Here is a 23069-nt window from a genome sequence, read left to right on the forward strand (position 1 = left end):
CTAACAAAAAGAAACCGAGAAAATGAAGGTACAAAATTATTAATAGTTATGACATATTTTGAATATAATAATTAAATATTTTTAGTCGAAAATTTTCGAATTTGATTTAAAGAACATATTTGAAATTGAAATAATTATATTCCAGATCAATCTGTTTACAGTTGAATGTAATTTTACTTTTTTTTAAGAATTTTCAAACGTCTTTTAATGATTTTTTCCGGAACTTGAGTAAAAATAAAATGATTTTGAAAAATAAACTTCATATTCATAGTTCTATTGCCTAGGTTTGTATAGACTTAAGGTAATATTATTAGTTGGCTAATTTTGGATAGATTTATGCGTGTTTTTCAACTACCATATACATACACAAACGAATTATAAACTATTGCGATATTTTATATATATATCTTATGCGAATAATAAATACAAAATGATTTTTATATACAATTAAGCACTTAGGCCTCGATTAGTTTTTGTTTTTTTTTTTCATTCGTGTTTGTCGATTTCAATTGAACTTTGAGCATTTACAATTGCATTACAATGTGGTTTTTAGAGAGCTGAAGTCAAGCAATAATATTTACAAGAACTGCGATCAAAGCTTATCAAGGCTGCAAAGCCGTTTTCGAAAAACACTAGATGGAGAGCCAGCCTCAAGGCATAGATAATTTGGGTCAACCATTGCATTTATCTAACAATATTTGTTTGAATAGGGTTTAAACTAATCCATTTTATATATGAAATCATATACGACTGTAGGAAAGAACCGTTATAGAATAAATATTAAATGGTTTCAGAAAAATATTGAAAATATTTGACCAAAATGTGTGAGCCAGACCCTGGCCTAATGAATGTGAATGAATTAAATCATGGACGACCGTTTTTTGGGTTTGCAGCCCCGAAACTAATATATATATCTTTTTTTGAATGCTTTCTGGAACCGTATTATCTCCAGGAAGTGCTCTGATTTGTTTTTTTTTAGAGACCACTTCAAGTTGTGCGGGCTCTAATAGAAACGTTCGAACTTGGGTGGCTTGTTGAGTGCGCAGAAATAATACCCTGAATAATTTTGTGTAGCGCCGGGTGGAGTATAGTCGCCGATGCTGTAATTCCCGTAGTCATAGTTGGCCATATGAGCGTGGGCGTGGTGATGCATGTGGTGTGGGTGCGTATGTGGGTGCGTGTGCGGGTGCGGGTGCGGGGGATGATAATGCTGAAAACCGCCTGCACTGCGCGGCTTTTGTCATGTAATGAGTCCGCTTCCAGCCCCGGCAGAGCCGTTAGCACCGCTGCCGCTGCCGTTGCCGCTGCCGTTGCCGCTGCCTCCGCCGCTGCCATTCGCATTGTTGCCATGAACGCGCATGTGCCGATTCAGGTTGCCCGACTGCGAGAATCTGTGTGGCAAGAGTTGTGGGGGTAAGTTACGGATGCGGTTCCAGTGGCTGTTTCCAGTCGAGGATTCTGATTTGGACTCACCTGAGCAAACACAATTTGCATTGGTAGGGCTTCTCGCCGCTGTGGATGCGCAGATGTTTGGTCAGCGTGGAGCTGTCCGAGAAGGACTTCTTGCAGGATGAGCAGCGATAGGGCCGCTCTCCGGAATGGGTTCGCATGTGCGTGGTGACGCTGGAACTTTGCGAGAAACGTCTATCACAAATGGGACAGCGGAACGGCTTCTGCCCCGTATGTGTGCGTACGTGGGCCGTCAAATTGGCGGCCTGTGAGAAGCTCTTGTTGCAGTCCGGACAGCGATACGGCCGCTCCCCGGAATGGGTGCGTAAGTGCGTCTTCAGTGTGCTGGGCCGCGCATATGTCTTGCCGCATAGGCGGCACAAATTCGGCTTCATATCGCCACCGACGCTGCCCTCACCATCGGCATCGGCATCTCCATCCTCGATGCTCTCCTCCTCATCCTCAAAGGCAGCCAGACCCAGACTGAGGGCGGCTGCCTGATAGCTGGGACTCTTGTGTGGCGGCGTATAGCCCTGGCCAACACCTCCTGTCGCATAGTAGCCCAAGGCAGCTGCTGTACTGGAGGCGGGCGGCGATGGCGACTCCTTGTCGGCCAGCGAGGGAAGTGCGCCTAAAGCTGTCGGCGGCGGAGCGCGAAAGTCAGCTGTAAAGGAGTAGGTGGCCGAGGCTGGATAGTGCGTAGGACTCAATAGCGGCGGATAGAGAACATTGACGGCCGCCGAGGAGTTGTTCGGTGGCGTCCAGTTCATCTGGGAGCACTGCATGGGCACTGGGCCGCCGTCGGCTCCATAACCGTGATGCATGGTCATATTCATGCTCACATTGACACTCATACTGGGATACATGGGCGGTGCGGTCGCATTGGCGGCGGCCTCGTAGTAGCAGGCGCTGCCTGAACCAGATCCGCCGCCACCACCAGGACCGTTGCCACCGCCGCTGTTGTGGTTGTGGTTGTGGAGCGCGTTACCACCGTGCGATGCCTGGGTCAGTGCCTGCTGCATGTGCTGGGACTGAAGCTGGTGAGGATGTGTAGATGACTGCGATTGCTGCTGCTGACTGCCGTTCGGTGAGATCAGCATCTGATGCGGATGCACGGTGTAGGAGAGTGAGGCCTGATGCGGGTTGCTTGCAAAATTATAGGAAGCGCCACAGGGCGAGAACGGGAAGAGGCTGGGCAGCGGATCAATGTCCAGCGGCGGTAGGCCGGGAAATGTGGACGCCATCTCGTCGGTGCTCCAGTAGCTGTTGCCGTTGCCAGTAAGCGCGGCGCCGTTGTTGTGATTGCCGCTCCCAGACGCTGATAGATTGCTGGCCGGCGGTGTTGTATTTATCTGACTGCCCAGCACGCCAATCGTTGGATCGAAGCAGCCGCCGCAGTCGAAGTCGCTGCTGGTCAGGGAGGAGATGGGCAGGGCGGTGTTGCCTTGGCAGGATAAACAGCCGACGCAGGATGCAGCGCACTCTTGCTAAAAAGGCGAGAGATACAAATATGAATCTCTGCAAGTACCCGACCAGGCAAAACTTTTGAAGCGCGAGAAAAATACCTGCGGACTGTCCAGTGCCAGGCCGAATAATGGATTGTTGGGCACGTAGCCCGTTTCTGGTTCCACAGGACCTCCGTTTGAGACATCGCACGATATGTACATAGCTCCACCCTCTTGATCTTCCAGGGAATCTGCGCAGGTGTGCCCAAAAATAAAAAGCGGAGAGAAAATCATTGGAAAGATGCTTCTAAGCAATGCGTAGTTATGCAATGCATTTCACACAGTGCACAGCTAGCTGCGGCCCACTGTGCGCCGCGCAAAACTCCGCCCCTAAACACACACAAATACGCACGCACACACTTACTCGCACACGCACACACACAAACACACAGAAGCGCGCAAATGAGCGAACGCGACGCCATTTGCTTTGCTTTTGCCTATGCTCTCAGCTCTCAGGTCTCGGTTTGGGGCGAGTTTGCTCAACTACGTGCAATTCAACACTTACCCAGAATTATGTTCAAGAGTTTGGAACCTTTATATAACAATCCCATGACATGACTCCAGCTGGTCTTGGCGTTTTATTTCTCGTTTTTCTACGTTTCATTTTGCTGCATCAATTGCCATTTCCAGCTGTAAATTAACACAAATACATATGTTCCCATTTATTTATTTACGCAACTTTATGAATTGAGAGATCAGATGAAAGTACAGCAGTATGAACTGTGTGCCCAAAATAAATATAACTCTCTTAAGGAGACATAGATTAAGATATTTAAACTAATTAAATCAAAAACTTAGATGCGCAAAACTTTTTTACCTAAACCTAACTTTCTTAGAAGACATGGATAAAGAACTTGAAACCTACAGTTTCAGCAACCGACTTGTTCAGGAAATTAGACAAATAGGAATCGAGGTGAAGTTCAAAAGAGGGATATGTATGTAATTTTATATGATAAGGAATATTTTATTATAACTACCAAAGGCCATTGTTTTTAGTAATTTCAACAAGTAGAGTCGATGTACTTTATATACCTTATTTATAAAATATATACTATATAAACTATATTTATAAGATACTAGCTCCTACGGTCAGCCATTAAGTCAGTCAGTCAAGACAAATATTTTTAAATACATATAGAGATATACTATGTATACTATATTTATAAAATATATAACATAAGCCGTTGACCCTTAATACACTAACAAAAACCCGAACTTTATTTTATTTTGGGTTGAAAATATGGGCACTTGCTGGTCCCATATACATATATTCACTTATGGTGCAATCCAATTTCAACTTTTTTCCAAAACTATTCAGTTTTTAGCAAATTTAAAACATTCTCAATTTTATCTTACAGAAAAGTCGCACTTTTATTGGATCATTTTTTTCGAAGGACATCAACCACTTTTAGGCTAAAGTATAGACAAAGACAGCGTCAATTTAACTACCGATTTAGTATTCGATATATGAAATATTCCAAGTGGTACTTTTAGAGAAATCAAATACTATATCAGCTGAAGATTTCACTTGTCACACTTATCACAACGCCAACTTAAATCGTTTTGCCGAAGATAACTTTTTTCGAATTATAACTTTAAGTAAGATCTTCCAATCTCCCCTGCTCCCCCATATTCATTTTGATTTAAGTATCTCCATCCAGTACAAGGGTTCTTAAGCAAGCCCAAAATTTGGACTAATCTGTCGAATATCGATAGTCGCATTAACTGTGTTATAGATATTATTTTCTAAACAAATTTTGTCAATTTACTGTGTTTCAAAGTTACTTTGAGGTTAATAGGTAATTAAATAATTAGTTAACATACACAATATTAAAAACTTTATAATTAAATAAATAGATTTTAAATATATTCTATTGCAGTTTCTTCCACAATATTATAGAGTATATAATTAAGCAATAATAATTATAGTTATATAGTGTATAATTTAAATGCAATTATTTGATATACACGTATTTAGTTCTTAAAACTTTAAAACTTTGCAGTTTAAAATATTTATTCACAGCAAACAACTTTGTTAAGAGAAGAATCTAATATTTTGCTTATATCCATTAAGGTGTATCCATTAAAAGCTGATTTCGAAACACAATATGTTTATAGTATAAACATTTTTTATTTTTATTTTTCAATTGATTTCTTTAAAATATTTCAGTATACTCAACGCACCATGTTGTTAAATATATATCTCGCATGGCCAATTCACAGCACTGTATATATATTAGATATTTATTATAATTAATATTAAATATATATTTATCACAACTTTATGAATTTTGATCAATAAATTCAATTGACGATCGCTGAGCACACGAATGTTGGATTTTCCTTTTGTATTTGGGAATTATTGTTTAAACTTTAGACACTCGGCTAAAACGCGGGGGCGGGCGGGCAATTATCGACTATCGGCGACGAGCATAAGACTGCAACTAATTGTCAGTTTCGGTTCGAAGTCTCTCGGCCGATATTGGCGACGAATCCCGCGTCAGGCGTCAGGGCGTCAGCGTCAAAGCGACAACCACAGAAAAAATACTCACTTAATTACAAACAAGCGACAAAAAGGGCGCAAAAGGCAACCAACAGCAACACACACACAGATACACACACACACACACACACACACACACTACTAACTACACACAACAGATACAATGACACAAACTGGCCAACTACATGCCATACTATCACATATGAGAGACCCTTACAGCAGTGTGTTGCTCTTGTTGCTGCTACTGTTGTTGTTGTTGTTGTTGTTCTTGTTGTAGCCACCCCCTCCCGGCAGCAACCACCGCCGCCAGCAACACCACCAGCACGACCAGCCTGGCAGGCAGGCAGGCAGTCAGCCAACCAATGCGCTCCGGCCTACGTCTCCGGTATGCCGGCTTTTGCGGCGGCTACTGACCCAACCCCCGAGCCCGTCAACGCCCCATCCAACACGCTCATTCATACGTAGCAGCAGCAGTTTTCAGTAGTTTTTAGTTTGTCACCCAATATCTTTACAGTTCGACACCAGATATCCCCGAGCCGGTGGCCCCCAGGCCTGGCCGGGCCCGTCCCGACCCGGCCCGGACAGCGACCATTGATCGTCTCTTGGAGCGGCGTCAACTGCAGGCAACGACGGCGGCTTTCTGCTTCCTTCGTTCCATTCTTTGTGGTTAAACATGTTTGCCTCTGCCACTGTGACAGTCCATCAGTCCATCGGTCTATCTCACTCACACTCACACACACACGCACTCTGGTAGCAACCCTCTGCTTCTGTATCTTGTATCTTGTAGCTTGTATCTTTGGCAGCGCTTATTCTCGTTTCTAGCGACCAATGACAATTGTATCTGTGCGTGGAGCTCCGCTCGATTTAAGCTCATCGATCGTTGCTCTTTCGCATAGTTACAACAACACGATTTATTTGCGACATTCGATATTTCGCTTTGTGGTTGTTTTTTTTTTTTATTGCAAAAAAGTTAAAGCAGAGCAAAAAATTATGAAACATTATTATTTTCACAGCCAGTTGTCATCGCCTAGTCTAAGCTTGGCAACAGCATCTCCTGGCTAGCCTCGGCTTTCCATTTCCAAAGTATCTCTAAATTCACACGCAGAAATTGGCAACTAATTAAATCAGTTAAGTGTAAGGGCTTTCAGTGATTGCTCGGGTACTACCATATCATTTTACCATATATTGGTGGGAATTTTTAGTCGAGCGTCGTGTGTGTTTAAAGTTTTGGGCAACATAATCAATGTCTGGCGGAACACTAACCAGTTTTCATGCCCTTTTAGAGGGTACTTTAATCCTGTCACTAGCTGTGTAACGCATAGAAGGAGAGAACTTTATATGTATATTCGAAAGCCGAGCCTTTAAAGTCAGATATGTCTGTATTTTCATTGCAAGCTAGCCTCTCGTTTTTCAAGCTATCATCTTGATAGATATGATGTCGGAATCGGTCTGGTCGCTCTACTTTATAATAAAGATCGGTCAAAAATAAAGTTCTTGCTTGAACACTTTATTTACAGTTCTTATCATAATATTAACATAGGAGCTAAATCTTATGAACATCGAACTACTATACTATAAAACTTAACTATTCCTTTTTTCGAAATATATTGGCAAAAGTCAACGATTTCGAGCTTATATTATAGCTCCTCTACCCATTAAGGCCCACATGTCTGAAAGGGTATTTAATCTTCGGCGTGCCGAAGTCAGTCGTTCTTTCTTGTTGCTCTTGGCTACAACAGCGATCGGTTTCAACTTGTCCAGGATCTGGGCTGAGCTTGAGGCCTCGCTGTGAGCCATGTTTTGCTGCCGATTGTCAGAACGTATTAGGCTCAGGATCGCAGAGCACAGAGCCTGGTAGCTGCTTGCTGCCCGGACTGGGGTATCAATAACAATTTTGGCTTGTTTACGATGATTAGAAATGATCGCTTAGGTTTCAAGTGTGCTCAGGTGTCAGCTGTGCACACCACACGCCCCGCCAGCCAAGTGGCTGGCTTGGACGCCTCAGTCATCTATCAATTAACCACAAAATTCTTAAAAATTGTTGCCGTTGCTGGGATTTGTTACATCTACTATAAGTAAGTGGGTAAACATTGCGCGGGTTCGAGCCACCACCCTCTATTGTACCTGTTATCACATTAGCGCATCGTCGCTATCAACTGGCCAACGGCACGTGATAGTTGTTTACTTAGAGCTCAGCCTGGCCATTATTTATTCAAAGTATTTGCTCCTGGTTTCGGTCCTGCCGCGCTGGTCCTGCTGCTGGTCCTGCACCACAATTGTTGCTGCTGCCCTGCCTCCAACGCAAATTCAGTCAGGCATTCGTTTCATTTGCGTTGTGTTCTGTATTCTTTTGCTCGGCGCGGTGTTCTGCGTTCAGAGGCTTCAAAAATCAATGAAATACTTTTCGGGTGGCATTCTTAGGGCTTCTCAGGCTTGGCTACACTTTGCTTTTATGATGTTGGCAGTCAAGTCATTCGACATGCTAATATATCTCTGTTTGCCACCGAATAACTATAATAAACATATTCCATTCGAGAGGGGGCAACAGCAATTAGCCCAATTATACTTATGTGTTTCTTTAATAGATTTCAGTTTCCAATTGATTTGCTAATCATAACTAGAATATCTTTTAGTTCGCATTGCCAAACTGACAAGCTCTGTGGAATAGAGTGTAGCGCACACCATTTGCTTGCATTTATTTTTTCAACATATTGAGGCACACCACATATTTTGGACAATATTTACTTTAATTTCCCATGTTGCAAAATATGTATATCTTAAAGTCAATTATTTAAAACAAAACATTTTTCTATAGCATGGAGGGAAAGTGGGCATGGAATGTGCGAAATATTATTTCACGACAGAGTTGTAAATCGAGCTAGCTTTGGGATTGGGTTAGGTTAAGTTTAGCTTAAGCTTAGGGATGGTATTTGAGAGACAGATAAAATAAATAGCTGCCATAACAACACATTTTTAAAAGTAATGTTTATTATTGAAACCCGCAGGTAATCAGTATCAGAAGTTCCTTTCGCATTTGGGGATTTCAAACCTATAAGAAAATGGGGCTTCCCGATTTGCTCTCCTTCTGGCGTGTATACGAATGTATATATTCCACGCTAGGAGTCTCTCACATTGAACAAAGTCAATATACTCGGAATCCCTTTGTTACTTTATGAACAGAGTATAAAAATCGGTAAAAATATTTAATTAAACCAGTTGATATTATCCAGTTCTGCCAGGGCAACATTTTTGTCTTCAAATTTTGAACATTACTTTTCCCCGCTGGTGAGAAATTTATTTAATTTTTTTATTTACATACAGAATAGTTTAAAGTTAAAACTTTAGCTAACATAAGAAAAATAAAGCGCTGGATTCTGATATGATTAAAATACTTGAAAATGTATTTGAATTCAATCTGATAAAAACAAAAAAATGTGAAGAAACTGGACCATTTTACTCCCGGGGGGTGAGCAACACATAACCATATACAGATTTAACAAGGGTATAAAAATGAGAATAAAGCCGAAAAATATGAACCGCAGAAGTCTCACATAAATTTTCACAAAAATATTTAAAAAATGAAGTCAGTTGTTCAGGATAAAAAGTTCTATATAGATATATAGATTACTACCATAAAGAAAGTTAATACATGTATAGTTTCTTTTGGCAGCAATATTTCTTATATCTAAGGGAAGTTTCTGGGCAATGTATGCGTAGCTCATAATTATTTCAAAAAGTGTCCCAACAACTGTCAGTTGTGCTTTATATGTATGTAAGGCCACTGACTCCTACAACCAACAGCCCACAACACACACGTCATTCTCCGGCTGCGGAAAGTATCGATATCCAATTGACAGTTGCAGCCGTTGCAGCGGCACAGGACTCAGCATTGCTGACAGCTGGACGAGCCGGGATCCGAGTGCGGCTCATAGCCCATTTCTTATTAAAAACCTAAGCCAGCTTATTAAATAGCGACTTATTGCTAACTGAAAGTGGCCAATGTGACAGTTTGTGCAACTGCCAGGACACTGGCAGGACGTGTCCCGTGAGCTGCCCCAAAACGACTTGAATTACAGTTGGAACTGGGACTCCGAAATATGTTTTGGTGGATACTACGAAATTACACTTGAGTGAAGCGCGCCAAATTGAATTTGTAAGACGATACTTTCAAGAGGCCGCAAGAAGCAAGGGTTCGTCCCTTATCAATGGGTAAAGTTCCTTAACGGTCGGTCGGACATACGGACGGACGGACGGTCGGTCGGTCGGAGGGAGGGAGTGCGGGCAGCTACAACAAGCCAATGTACCAATAAAATGCATACGCTGTCTGCTACTGTTTTACGTTGTTTATTTTTTATTAGAGAATCACTTCCGCAAACAAATGTGCTGCAAATGGGGCGATGACAATTTCTCGGTTTCTCACAGCAGCAGGGGGCGGGACTGTATAGAGGGTGGGTATTCACGGGCAATTATCCTAGCTGCCACGTTTCGCTATCAGCGCAGACAAACCGCAAATGATTATCCTGTAAGCCTTTGGATAAATATTAAATTTCAATTATAGCCGTTAACATATTATTAGCCGCCGATCATCATCGTTGGCGCCAGGCGCTAGCGGAACAGAAGTCACGTGTCAACCAGTCGCTGATAATCATCGGGGCTCAGCAACCGCAGAGGGGTGCCATCGATTTGGCAAAGAGACAATGAGATGCGCACGCAATTTTATCAGATTAAGACCCTCAGCGGCAACAACTGTGTCCCTCGAGTGTATCCTTTGCGCCTCGCTCTCTCTTTGCCACTGCATTAAACCGCCCTCAACAGGTGACAAAATGAGCAAACATTGTGTGAGAATTTTTTTTTGGGGCAGCCAGTTTAGTGATTCTTCTTTGGCCATATCAAGTTTCCGATTGACGCTGTGATTTGTCGGTTTTATTAATTCTCATGAACTGAAATTGAAACTCCTTTAGAAAATCGGGCAAGAAGCTAAAAATTCAAAATAGTTGACTTTCAAAATACACAGAACGGCGAATTAAGCATAACTATGGAACTAGTTCTTAGCCAATAGTCTAATCGACAGTTTGTCTAAATGAATAAATACCAAAAATACTAATAACAGTGAGCGACAAACGCATTAACATTTGTGCACTGTTAATAACAGCAACGCTTAACAAGGGCCGTTAAATAACTGTTTGGAAAAAACGTACATATTTGCTAAGTTTAACGGCGGCATTCAGAATAATTTGGAATATTTATTTTAATAATCAAACTAAATTTCAGCTGATTTAATATTCGTATCCATAAAGCATTTTCGACAGGCAAACTAATTTTAAAGAAATTTGATGATTTTATAATTATAAGGTTTTTATAAAAGATATTTTATTCATTTACGTGAAAAACTTAAGCTTACGGTATACTCCCCCAATAATGCACAATATAGTTAGACAAATTATATAAAAAAGAGATAATTTTTCGGAGCGTCTTTTAGATTTTTGGATCCTGTGGCGTCAGCTTGACAATCTTAACGGATTCTTCCCAAATTTGGCGCGCCTTCTCCATATCCATAGCAGCTGCATTCAATGTCGCCTCCTTGCAGTCCATGAAATACTTGCCAGACACATTGGCCACCTCATCGGAGGTGGCCAGATAAATGGTTGTTTGAGCGCCAGCTTTGGTTGTTTTAAAGAAACCCTTCGTGATGGCCATCATGGGCAAGTTGAGGGGGAAGGGCACATTGCGCCAAATGCCAGAATCTATCATGCCCGGATGCAAATAATTGACTGTAACATTGGTGCCCTCCATGCGCTTGGCCAGCTCGCGGGCAAAGTAAATGTTGGCAAACTTGGACACATAATACAAATAGGCAGCGGGAAAAGTGCCGATGGGATTCAGCTTATTGAGATTAACAGAGGCCAGGCGATACAGCTCCGAGGCCACAATGACAATGCGTGCCGGTGCGCTCTTCTTCAGCACATCGATGAGCAAGTGCGTCAACAAAAATGGACCATAATGATTGGTGGCCATGGTCAGCTCAACGCCATCCTCGCTGGTCTGGCCACGGAAGGCCAACGCCATGCCTGCATTGTGTATGAGTACATCAATCTTTGGCTCAGTCTTGACAATATCAGCTGCAAACTCGCGCACAGATTTCTGTGAGCCCAAATCGAGCTTCTTGACCAGAATTTTGTTGTTATTGGTCTCCTTGATGATCTCATCTGGCAAAAATAGTAATTGTGTTAGTTAATATTATGTTAATATATGAATATAAATAAAGAAACGTTACTGTGAAAGCATTTCAAATAAATAAATAATTTTGTTTGATTTTTTATCACTCAGAGAATAATTTTATTTTTATTTTTGATATTAACTAAAAAAGTGTTTTCAAAACTTTTATTTTATGCTGTAACTGTTGTCCCCTTTTTCTATTTAAAAACTTACCCTTTACAGCATTTGCTGTTTCCAGATTTCTGCATGCCATGATTATGCGTGCACCACGTCCAGCCAGATCCTTGGCTGTTTCCTTGCCAATGCCGCTGTTGGCCCCGGTGATGATGACAGTTTTTCCCTCCATTTTTGTCTAGAAAATATTACGACTATATATTATCGTACAGTTTGGCGTGGAAATTAGGCGTTGGTTGTGTTTAATGGGCGGGACCGGTAAATAAGTGGTAACAACCCAAATTAGAATTTGTAGTTAATATAATCATAGCTCTCGTCTGAGGTCGTATTAAGCGGTTTCTAAGTTGAGTTCTTTTTATTTGTATTCTTTCTCTATGGTCATCAGCGGCGTGTTTAATTGCCGACCCCCGTGGAAACTGTGAGCGTGTAGCTCATAAACTCATGCGCTTTGTTTTTCTAATTTTTTAAGCTAAGCGATCTCTCGCCGAGTGTAATACAAATACCGTAATAGTAACTGCCAGATCTGGCTAATTAAGTGTCCACGTCACGGCTTGGCGAACTAACATATTAGAGAGAAAAAAGTACACTCCAGAGTTCTTTTTAAATCTGCTGCTTATAAAAAAAAAGGTGATCTTTGCTCATTTATAATAAGGAAACTGATCTTTAGCTAGTATTAATTACAGTGAATTAAATCTCAACAAATCTCAGACTTATAAAATAGTCAAAACAAACGACTCTGGACGAAGCCTCAAAGATCGCGACTTGTTTAGATATATAACTAAGCATTTGGCGGAAGTTCGGGCTGGGATAGGAATGTTTTGGATTGGGTAAATAGGTTCTGAGGCTGGGTCTCTCAGGTTTACCTCAGTGAAACAACGGCCCGCCGTAATGCGTAAATAGAAGCGAATGCTCAGCAAGGTGGCCACAAAAGCCGCTGTGAGTGTCATGATGAATATATCACGGACATAATGATCAGTTGGCAACCAGGCCAAGACGAAGCCCATGCTATAAATAATATTGTGCACAGTATTATGTATGTATGTATGTATGCAAATTAGTTTATATAAGACAAAAAGCTTCGTTTATCTCAAATTCGAAACACGTTTGGCCATTTAACCGGCTCAAGATCGTACAAAAAATAAATTTAGTTTTTCGGTCAGTCTCAGTTGGTCAATAATTTGTTGCAGCCGCTAAACAGTTTTTAATATATGAAAAAAATTACGAAAAAAAATGTTCAATATCAATATGATATTCGAAATTTTATACTTTCACTTTTCATATGTGCAAGATAAATAATTATGAAACCGATTTTTGAAGCGCTGTGCACGAGGCCAAGGCAAAGTTCATTGCCGTTTACAGGTAGGCAAAAGAAAGCCAGAAATTTCCGATGTTTTTTTGTTGTCGCCTTAACAACAGCAGCAGCAACAACAACATCAGCAACAACAACAACAGCGCATCGCTTGCTGCTTCTTTTTCTTGACTGTCCACGTCACAAAAAAAATGGTCTGGCTTGAGACGTACTGGTTTAGTGGTTACGCTTCTATGCTTCCCTGACTGCCTCGCCCTGAATGCAACCTCTGCTGGCTAGAACTGACCCGTTTTTTGGCCAGCAACAACACGTCTAAAACTGCTGAGTCAGTTATGCGATATTGCGAATTTCCGCACACTCACCTGGCAAAGTGTTGTCTGATTTTGTATATATGTATATATACTATAGTTGAACTAGCTGCCGTAAGATTCCAGACCCAAAGACTCGACTCAATCACAACCTTCGCCTTGAACGCTTGCTCTGCGACTGGCTGCAGAGTCGCTGCTAAAAACGTCTCGCGATCAGCGCTGTGCATTGCTATTGTGATGAGCCGCAATAGTTGCTGTTATTTGTTGTTCTTGTTGTTGTTGTTGTTGTTGTTGTTGTTGTTGTTGTTGTTGTTGTTGTTGTTGTCGTTGCTGTTGGCCGGCGAAACAAGTTGAAGCTGAGCTTGAATGCCGCCAAAGAGAGAGTCTCGCTTATATTTGTGGCTTTTCCTTTGCGTTGGTCTTTCGTTGGTTTAAAGAGTAGCAGAGCGTGTGAGAGTGTGATAGAGAGAGTGAGAGAGAGAAAGCGCAGCCAGAGCTAAGTGTAAAATCTACACAACACTTTTCTAAAGCTATGTGAATTATTTTTGATGCATAGAGTTGAAGCTCAAGAACTTCACATAAATATAATTAATTAAACTATACAAATTTCTATTAAGCTTCCTACATAACCTAAATATTTTTTTTATCTGAAAATTATCTTTGATTTAATTATTATTATTTTATTAACTCTAATAATTTGTTGAATTTGTTTTACTTTACTATTTTCTTATACATTTTTTAACTTAAATACTAATATATTATTTTATATTTTACTATATAATATAATATATATAGTTATAATTTTATTATTGTTGACGAGGTTAAATTATTATACCAATATTTTAGTTTTTTGAAACTTTTCAAAAGTCCGCGAAAACTAGATATTTTCAATCATTTGTCCAACTGACATTTGGCTTTATTGAGTTTTTGGAAAACAACAAATCAATTAGATTCGTATTAGTTTCGTGAATAATAGAACAATTCGATTTTGTGCTTTCCATATTTTTATAATAATATTGCCTTGTACATAAATACATATTTACATTGCGTCTTACAGATTTTTGCAGCCAAAATCCCCAATTAATGTTTTAGCTGTGAGAATCTTCTATTTATCTATGGCATTCTCGCCTCCCATACTCGGAGCACGCATCTTCCCTGGCTCACTATCCAAATGCTTTGTCAGGGTATGGTACCACTCGTTCATGTGGCGTGAGATGATGCTCATAAACCTGGATACCTTGGACTTTACGGTTGTCACGATGTTATCGGACAGCGTGACCTTGCGGCAGTTTGTGCCAGGAAGTTTTGTGCTAGAGATCTTCATGATTTTCGACTCAGTGGGTTCGGTGGGCGGCGTCACCGTGGACAAGTCCACTTTGTACTCATAGATTGAATAGCGTCCCAGCGGCAACAGCTCCTGCTGATCGTCCTTGTGTATCGTATTGGAGTTGAGCATGTCGTCGGCCAAGTTGAAGGGCAGGGCACGACGTCTTCGCATTGCCGGCATATCCCACCAGGAGGTGATGCTCTCGTCGGCGAGCTTCTTCCTCAGCCGCTTAGGTGCAGGCACGGGCACTCTAGGAGCTCGCTTGGCGCTAAAATAATCCTCCTCATTGTCAGTGGCAGGCAACAGCTTCGCGGGCGCCGGAGGCTTCAGTTCCCTATTCAAGGTGTCTTCCTTCTGGGGCGCAGGTTCGCGCAGGTGTTCATCCCCCAGCGAGAACTCGTGCTCGTGCTCATTGATGTGGCTGAGGAAGTGCTTGCCAAGCTCACGCTGTGCCTGCAGAAAATCGCTGGCGACATGTCCGGTCTTGCCAGCTCCCTTTTTGTTGTCATCACCCTCGACTGGCTCCACATCCGGCTGCTGTTCCTGCTTGCTTATTGTGCCCTTGCTGGAGAAGGGTTCGGGGAACAGCAGCGAATTTAATGTGGCGCCCAGATTCAAACGTTTACCGTGCTTGGGCACAGGCGCCGGCAAAGCCTCAAAGAATTCCGTGGGCAGCAGACGCAGCTTTTGACGCTCCTGTTGCTTAGGTGCGTCAGGCATATCCTCCACGCTGTCCTCCTGGGAACGCTGCACAATGCTCAGCTGCCGTCTACCTTTGGCTGGCCTGCGTTTCTTGTAGCGGATCTGCTGCTGCTCCGGTTCTGGCTGCATTTCGCTCTCCTCCCCGTCCGGAGATTCAATGTGCTTTAGATGGACATCGCCCTCGGGTAAACGGGTATATGGTGGTGGCTCCGGCTGTTCGCCCATTTTCTTGAAAAACTCCTCCTCATCAAACTCGGCCAGATCGAAGAGTGGCTTGACCTTGCGTTCCGGCTTACGTATCTCTGTTATCTTCTTGGTCAACGTCGTCTTCTTCCCCTGACGATTGTAGAAGAAGGGCCCAACATAGTCGGCTGCACTGCGTCTGCTGCGTCGTTGGGCCACATCCCTGCTCTGCTCCATGACGTTTCTCAGCCAGTTAAGTGCCTCACAGGGGCGCACGGCTTGAGTTTTGGGCTTTACTTCAGCTTTCACCTGGCGCTTGACTGGCACAGACTCTACAACGGGCTTCTCCTTTGGCGAATTGAATGATTGCAGAAGCCTGCCAAGCAGCGAGTCCGGTGCCTCCAGCTCCGGGTTATCCAGCACAAAGCGCCGCTGGCGATTGATGGTGCTCTGCAGCGATCCGCGAGAGACGGCGGTCTCCTCGATCAGACGCTGCAGCAGACGATCTGCCGAGCTGTAGCCACTGGAATGGCGACTCTCGGCAGCTGACTCGGCGCTGACATTGTCGGCTTCGATTTCGGAATATTGACAGTGCTCCAGATTGACGCTGGGCAGCACCCAAAAGCCCACCGACATGCTGGGCGTGATCAGCTGCAGCGGCTTGCTGGCATCCTTGGGCTTGACTAGCGGACGCAGCGTGGAGTTGAGAGACAGCTTCATATTGTTGAGACGCATGCGACCATCCTCTGAGGTCAGCACATATTGCCATATGTCGCTGCTGGACAAACGACTCATGCTCCTCACCGTAATCGTTGTGGGCTGCTCCTCGGTGTTGACCACCATGAAAGCCAATCCGCCCGACACCGCGTTGGCACAGTGCGTATACAGTTTGTTGCTCGGCGCGAAGACATTCAGTGGACGCGCCGGAAACACTCTGGAGCCCATGACCTTCTTGAAGAGCGCCGTCACATAGTAGCTTAAATTGGGCCGCTCGAAATCCTCGAGACTCATGCGCTTGAAGACCACGTCGAAGCCACCGCTAGCCGCATCGCCCAAGGTCTGTGCCCAGCGCAAGGCGTCCGTCGTCTCATCGCCCACCAGCCGCTTGCTTATGGACTGTGCCGCATTCCTATCCTCCGGCAGCGTCAGCCACAGCGGCACGCGCTGCTGCTGGAGTGTTCTCAGTGCCGGATCGCTGTCGTAGATGTAGCTGCCCAGGCTGCTGGTAGGCAGCATATTGGCGGGTCTGTCAATGGATTCACAGATTAGAAAAGAGTAATTGCCTTATAATACCCGGACATCCTATTTCCCACATCCCTTTTCCGCTCATTTTACACAGTAGCAGGTGGAATTCCCAAGACACTTATTTATTAAGTTTCTGTGGGAAGTCCGATAATAAGTATGAACCCGGTCGGACGAAACTTGCAGCACCGCCCATAAAAGTTGTGGCCCCCATTTTTTACCCATTTTTTCCGCCACGGAGGGTTAGATTTAGCAAAAGTCTAAACTACTTGGACAAATAGTTTTATGTACAGAGATTAATACTCACTGGGTCCAGCCGAAGGCCGCATTTAAATCCTTGGACATGTTCACATATTTGCGCGTCTCCTCAGCGCTGCTGCCAGCCGATATATCGGCGCCCATAACACGCCAGTTATCCACATAGGGACTAAAGGTGTCCGTCATCAGCTTCAGTGTGCTCAGCTCCTGCACATAATCCTTGGCGCGCGATGTGCCAAAGTCTGTGCCCAGCTGCCATATGCAGTCGGTGATGCCCACCATGTAGGAGGTGTTAAGTATCTTCAGCGTATGCATCGAATCCCACTCGTCGGGCGCATAGGGCACCGGTATAATCATGGTCCAGTTGACAGCGCTTAAAGAAGAGACTTTAATATGCAGCAGGGAAACCACAGAAATACTCAGGCGCTTACCGCGTCCAGCGATTGAAACCCTTCCATATGATCTTGGTGGGATTGCGTAGGCGTTGCGGCGCATTGCTGGCAAAATAAAAATCGCCAATGAACTTGACATAGGCATCGCCTAGGAGGGCGGCCATGCTGGTGACAGCCTTGCGATTCTTGCCGTCCAGTGCATCATAGAGATCCTCCGGCTTGACGGCAAAGCTGACAAACTTCTCGTTGACATCGTTATAGGGACGATTCACATGGAGCTGCACCAAGGTGTCTGCCTGGCACAGAGCCAACAGGGCGAGTAAAAATAGCGCCAGCTGCGGGCACAACATATTGGAATAGATGACTTGACCGGAGCTTGTTCGCTGCACAACTGCGCAACGCCGGGCTCTGGGCCAAGCTAATAAGCTGCGCTTGGCGTTTGTCGCCAAAGAGTTTTGAATTCCATAGTAGTTCATTTCCATAGAAATCTGCTGCAATTGGCAAGAATTTTTCGCTGAGCGCTGCCCTCAATGGAATGACCTTTTTGTTCTTTCAGCCAAAATCACGTCGCTAAGTGGGCCATCCAGCCCCGGAGCAGGCGGAATAAAGAGCAATAAAAACAAGACACCCGCTAGGTTTGGTATGCTGCGATTTTTATTAATGGATGACCCACTAAAATTACATAAGCGCCTAGGCCTCGTCTTCTGCCGTCAACATGGCCGTGAAGCTCAACGGCTGAAACTCATAGCCGGTGCCGGTGTAGAATTTGCTCATGAACTCCACCCAATGCAGACGCAGGGTGTGCAGGAAGGCGGATAGGCCCTCCATCATGACCATTATGGCAATGGTGAAGAACACCCAAACGGCAAAGATGATGAATACGGCAATGCAGCCAACGTAGCCGCTCATCTGCAAAGCCTCCGACAGCACCATCGTCCACAAGACCTCGGAGAGCTCTGCAAGTGTTTGGAATTTGGAATCAAGGAACATTCGGACTTCTTCACATAGAACTTACCAGCGTGAGCCAAGGATAAGGCCCAGAGACGCAGATACGAGGCCGTGTGGGAAATGGTGCTCAGAATATACTCAACCGTATGAATCGCCTGATGGATCCAGATTTCGCTCATGGGTTCTTCCTCTTCTTCCTCCTCCACCTCCTCCTTAAAGTGGGCAGGCTTGCCGTGGTGCTCAGGGAATTCGGTTATGATGACCTCCTTGCCGGAGATTTCAAGTGTCTCCATGATAGTATCCCCAAAGTGTTCAGTATTCTTTCGCTAAAAATGAAAAACAAATATATTAATACTTAGCTAAGATCCAAGCTGGGCTTGGCTAACGCACCATGTACTTGCGCTTGCACATAGTCCAGATGGGCAGGCCCAGCAGAATCCAGGGTATGCAGATGATAGCCACCACAAACAAGATTGTTTCCAGCTCCCTTTGTGCCGGAAACATGGATGATGTGCAGCCCTTGGCGGGCGTCTCAGTTTTCATCAGGATCATGTCAATAAACATGATTAGCACAGACGGAGCACAGCCCGGCGAATGGGCAATATCCGTGGTACTGGGCGAATACTGCACCCACTTGTAGAACATCATGAAGACCATGTACCCGAAAAGCATTAGCAGGAAAATAACTTGCGGCACAAACTGAAGCAAAATGTACGAATACTTTTTGTAGTAAACGAAATTCTCTACAGATAGGCAAACGCCGAAGACCATGTGCAGCACGCCAAATATGATGGATAGCTTCATTTTGTAGGTGTTCAGGAAGATGATCTTGTTGCTAGCCGATTGCCAAATTGGATCGATGCCCATGGGATAGGTACCACGCTGATCTGTCGTTGGATTCAGCTGCAGTGCCGGATTCGTAAGCACCGTGGTCCTGTTGTACTGCACGGCCCAGTGCGAGCCGAAGACATTAAATGACTTGGAGAAGCAATCGTTGTAGATGAAGCCCGTGTAGATGGCAAACATGCCCATTAGCATTATAATATATCGGCCACCGAACAGAATTTTCCAAATCTCACCAGCGCGTGTCTTGCTGAGACGATTCTCGTCCAGCACCATCCATAAGCCGAGCAGAAAGACCAAAAATCCGTGTCCCATGTCACCGAACATCACGGCGAACAGAAACGGAAAGGATATGCATGTATAGAGTCCTGGATTCAACTCACGGTACTCCGCAATGCCATAGGCATCGATCAGCACCTGGAAGCCATAGGTGAACTTGTTGGTCCGGAAATACGTGGGCGGCGTCTTCTTCGTCTCGAGTATGTTGAAAATTGTGGGCACGGTGCTGCCCAAGGCAAGCGACGCCTCGGAGAGCACCGTTTCGACGTCCTCGAGCTCACGCTTGGGCACCCAGCACTCGCCAATCAAGCACTTGCTGCCCAGATCCACATTGAACATGTTCAACGTGTGATAGATGGCCTTCATTTTCTTGACCATGGCCGTCCAGTTGGGCAGCTGCTTCTTGATTACCTTTAGCACGCAGGACCGATGATCCTCGGTCTGGCTGATGATGATCTTGAGGTCCTCGAGCCGTACATGCACGCTCTTAATCATATCGAGGCGTTCCAGATGCGAGCTCGGACATGGATACATGGTGGCATGAAAACCGGTGCACACCTTACGAATGCGCCCCTGCAGCTGATCGCCCTGGAAGAAGACCACAAAGATGGTCTTATAAACCATGTCCCCCGTCTTGGGATCCTTAACAGGCTCGTCCATTTGGCAGCTGCGCACCAGGACATTGCCACGCGAGAGGCGCCAGAGCATTCGTTCGAAAGCAAACTGTAAATGAATATGGAAAATAAATATAGATCAGGGCTTATCCCGCCGTAGCATCCGTCATACCTGTCTCTCGCGACGAATAACGCCAGCCACAAAGCCCAAGCTACCGTCACATTGTTCCGGATCCTTGTGTGTGCCGCGCTTATTCACATCAAAGTTGTGCGACTCCTGATCGGAAAAGAACTGCTCCGTTTTTTCCAGCACCTGAATCATTTCCTTCAACTCCAAAAGGTTCGTTTGCAAGCGCACATTGTTGGCAGATAGTTCGATGATCTCCGTTTCGGTCTTCTCCAATAGCGTCTCTAGCTCTATGATCTCCTTGGGCTTGGGTGCGGGCGGAAAGTCCTCAATCAGATCAACCACCTTCAAGCCATCTTTGGACAGCTCCGATGTGGCATAGCGTATCTTCCGCTCCAGCTCGTCACAGCGGCGCACTTCGTTGACGAACTTGCGCTGCGTCGCGGTGATGCCCTCGTTCATCTGCAGGCGCAGGACATATTAAAATACCAAAACACCCAAATTCAGGATCACTTGGATATACTTACGTCCCGAAACTGCACACAGCCCATTTCGCCCAGCTGTGCTATGGTCTCGTAGGACGCCTCCGGCTGCAGAAACATCTGGGCCAAGCACATCTCCTCGCTGCGAAAAATGCTGTCCTGCGGACCCGTGCCGCACATCCATCCTTTCAGTTTGCTGCACATTTTAAGTTTCTCTTTATTTTTCTTTTTTTTGGAACTGGCAGTGACACCTCAGCGCACTCTAATGACGCCTGGTGAACTGATCGTCGTGGTCAAGTGACTTCTTCGTTGAAGCTTTGGTCATATAGCTTGGACGCCACTTATGTACAACTTTCCAGGCTTATCTTCCGGGCGCATGCTTTGGATAAACTGCCACAAGGTAACAGACAATTGAGCCCATCTATCAACATGATCGAATGGTGTCGGGGTGTCTTATCAGTCCACCGTTTGATATTGTAGCAGATCCCAAGGCATTAAAAGCTAATTGGCCCGCAATTAGAAAACCATTTGCAGCGAGTTCTTATGTACATAATTCATTTGGGTCTTTCGTTAGTTGTGAAACATTTGTCAGTGAAAGAAGTTCATAGTTGGATGAAAGAAAAATATAGAAAAGTTTACAGAAAATTTATATTTCTTAAATGAATTTAAGAATCAAGAATATATTTCTTGACGGATGAGGTGTTCAAGTGACCGCGTCATTGAGGATCTGGGCTCAAATACCAAGCTTGGGTATGGATGTGCCAATGTTTGTTAAGTTAAAAAATGGCTTACGTATTATTATACATTATAATTATAATAATTAATATAATTTAATACACATCACTAAAAGAAGAAAAGAAGTAGAGAGCATGTCAGAGTAAGGGCATGAGCAAATACGAGTATGAAGTATTTATAAGACAGCCAACAGAACTTCATTATATAATGCCTACTTATAATCAAAGCATGAAAACCTGTAAGCCTCTCTTTAACTCACATACACACATACATACACGCTTAAACAAATAGAAATACACATACATATAAACATAGATGCAAACAAAGAAATCTCATTCGATTGCCTGCACACCTTGACAAATTTTTTTTATGAAATATTTATATTTAGAGCTTGAAATCCTGTAAGTCTTAATTGAGTAAGTTCATGAGAATCGCATAGAGGGGCAATCTTAAAAACAAGTTACTCTAAATAAGTTTAAGTTCTTTTAGTTCTCATATAAGCATTCAATGTATATACATACATATATGCATGTATGCACGTACTCACACACAAACATACGTACATGCATTACAAACATAATCATTAAATTGCCAACGCACCTTGTTAAAAAGCACCCAAACCTTAAGAGCTAGGAAGCTGAAATTTTCACTGTAGCTACCTTATGTGATGTAGGTGCACGTTAAGACGGGGTTTCGGGAAATTCCACCCGCAAGTGTGGAAAAATCGCGAAAAACGTTTGTATGTAACTTTTTTTTTTACCATCCGATCGGCCTCAAACTAATTTTCAAAGATCTTTGTTCAAATTCATTTGAGGGGTGTTTCACACTTTTCGAAAAATCCGTTCCTCCTTGGAAATGGAGGTCAAAGATTTGGTGGGTGACGTTTCGCGCTCAAATTCATTTCCAGAGATCTATAAGAAAAATCATTTGAGACGTGTTTCACACTTTTCGCAGAATTCAAACTTCTTCGGGGGGAATGCGATTTATAAATTGTTTGGGTGAAGTTTTAAGTTGTGTCCGATTTGCTTCAAACTTATTTTCAAAGCTCTACATAAGAACTTAAAAAATACGTATTTCAGCGATTTGGGAAATTCCACCCGCAACAGTGGAAAATTGTCGGAAAACGGTTGTATGAAAGTTTTTTGTTTTACCATCCGATCGGCCCCAAACTTATTTTCAAAGATCTTTGTTCAAATGCATTTAACGGGTGTTTCACACTTTTCGAAAAATCCGTTCCTCCATGGTGGAAATGGAGGTCAAAAATTTGGTGGGTGACGTTTCGCGCTCGAATTCGTTTCCAAAGATCTATAAGAAAAATCATTTGAGACGTGTTTCACACTTTTCGCAGAATCCAAACTTTTTCGCGTGGAATGCGACTCAAAGATTTTTTGTGCGAAGTTTTAAATTGTGTCCGATTTGCTTCAAACTTATTTTCAAAGCTCTACATAAGAATGTAATGAAAACGTGTTTCAG

The 23069-nt window shown here is 43.7% G+C and overlaps 4 protein-coding genes across 5 annotated transcripts; all 4 read right to left on the reverse strand.

The window, feature by feature from the left end:
- Nucleotides 1-877: 877 nt before the first annotated feature.
- gl (glass) lies at nucleotides 878-4459 on the reverse strand. Its single transcript, XM_064696615.1, has 5 exons — nucleotides 4311-4459; nucleotides 3460-3584; nucleotides 3015-3145; nucleotides 1474-2936; nucleotides 878-1391 (listed from the first exon to the last, which is right to left on the reverse strand). Exons 2-5 carry the CDS (start codon nucleotides 3503-3505, stop codon nucleotides 1241-1243), a joined length of 1791 nt encoding a protein of 596 aa, XP_064552685.1. The 5' UTR covers nucleotides 3506-3584; nucleotides 4311-4459; the 3' UTR covers nucleotides 878-1240.
- A 6335-nt stretch (nucleotides 4460-10794) lies between these two features.
- Nucleotides 10795-13634, reverse strand: LOC135438601 (retinol dehydrogenase 14). Of its 2 annotated transcripts, XM_064696966.1 has the most exons (4): nucleotides 13519-13634; nucleotides 12711-12852; nucleotides 11887-12025; nucleotides 10795-11663 (listed from the first exon to the last, which is right to left on the reverse strand). In XM_064696966.1, the coding sequence occupies exons 2-4, from the start codon at nucleotides 12849-12851 to the stop codon at nucleotides 10933-10935; spliced, it is 1011 nt and encodes a 336-aa protein (XP_064553036.1). In that variant the 5' UTR covers nucleotide 12852; nucleotides 13519-13634; the 3' UTR covers nucleotides 10795-10932. The 2 variants fall into 2 exon arrangements, with proteins under 2 accessions (XP_064553036.1, XP_064553037.1); XM_064696967.1 differs by lacking the exon at nucleotides 12711-12852.
- A 712-nt stretch (nucleotides 13635-14346) lies between these two features.
- On the reverse strand, nucleotides 14347-17986 carry LOC135438541 (uncharacterized). Its single transcript, XM_064696887.1, has 3 exons — nucleotides 17608-17986; nucleotides 17226-17549; nucleotides 14347-16922 (listed from the first exon to the last, which is right to left on the reverse strand). The coding sequence occupies exons 1-3, from the start codon at nucleotides 17916-17918 to the stop codon at nucleotides 14570-14572; spliced, it is 2988 nt and encodes a 995-aa protein (XP_064552957.1). The 5' UTR covers nucleotides 17919-17986; the 3' UTR covers nucleotides 14347-14569.
- Nucleotides 17987-18204: 218 nt separating this feature from the next.
- On the reverse strand, nucleotides 18205-21163 carry Vha100-4 (Vacuolar H[+] ATPase 100kD subunit 4). Its single transcript, XM_064696888.1, has 5 exons — nucleotides 20907-21163; nucleotides 20425-20841; nucleotides 18907-20361; nucleotides 18584-18842; nucleotides 18205-18524 (listed from the first exon to the last, which is right to left on the reverse strand). The coding sequence occupies exons 1-5, from the start codon at nucleotides 21063-21065 to the stop codon at nucleotides 18259-18261; spliced, it is 2556 nt and encodes an 851-aa protein (XP_064552958.1). The 5' UTR covers nucleotides 21066-21163; the 3' UTR covers nucleotides 18205-18258.
- Nucleotides 21164-23069: the final 1906 nt, after the last annotated feature.

Source organism: Drosophila montana, unplaced genomic scaffold (genome assembly GCF_035044405.1).
Source record: "Drosophila montana isolate Dmon_TW-CO22-7 unplaced genomic scaffold, ASM3504440v1 contig_3848_1, whole genome shotgun sequence".
NCBI lineage: Eukaryota > Metazoa > Arthropoda > Insecta > Diptera > Drosophilidae > Drosophila > Drosophila montana.

Bases quoted from the DNA above. Each gene is read 5' to 3' on its own strand.
- gl (XM_064696615.1), bottom strand. From the start codon at position 3,505: ATGGGATTGTTATATAAAGGTTCCAAACTCTTGAACATAATTCTGG. The intron at 3,146-3,459 runs GTAAGTGTTGAA...ACACCTGCGCAG, and splicing joins ACTCTTGAACATAATTCTGG to ATTCCCTGGAAGATCAAGAG. The intron at 2,937-3,014 runs GTATTTTTCTCG...TCGCCTTTTTAG, and splicing joins TGGCACTGGACAGTCCGCAG to CAAGAGTGCGCTGCATCCTG.
- LOC135438601 (XM_064696966.1), bottom strand. From the start codon at position 12,851: ATGGGCTTCGTCTTGGCCTGGTTGCCAACTGATCATTATGTCCGTGAT. The intron at 12,026-12,710 runs GTAAACCTGAGA...AATATTTTCTAG, and splicing joins CGGGCCGTTGTTTCACTGAG to ACAAAAATGGAGGGAAAAAC. The intron at 11,664-11,886 runs GTAAGTTTTTAA...TATTTTTGCCAG, and splicing joins AACAGCAAATGCTGTAAAGG to ATGAGATCATCAAGGAGACC.
- LOC135438541 (XM_064696887.1), bottom strand. From the start codon at position 17,918: ATGTTGTGCCCGCAGCTGGCGCTATTTTTACTCGCCCTGTTGGCTCTG. The intron at 17,550-17,607 runs GTAAGCGCCTGA...CTCTTCTTTAAG, and splicing joins GGTTTCAATCGCTGGACGCG to CGCTGTCAACTGGACCATGA. The intron at 16,923-17,225 runs GTGAGTATTAAT...ATCCATTGACAG, and splicing joins GCGGCCTTCGGCTGGACCCA to ACCCGCCAATATGCTGCCTA.
- Vha100-4 (XM_064696888.1), bottom strand. From the start codon at position 21,065: ATGTGCAGCAAACTGAAAGGATGGATGTGCGGCACGGGTCCGCAGGAC. The intron at 20,842-20,906 runs GTAAGTATATCC...CTGCGCCTGCAG, and splicing joins GCTGTGTGCAGTTTCGGGAC to ATGAACGAGGGCATCACCGC. The intron at 18,525-18,583 runs GTAAGTTCTATG...AAACACTTGCAG, and splicing joins CTTATCCTTGGCTCACGCTG to AGCTCTCCGAGGTCTTGTGG.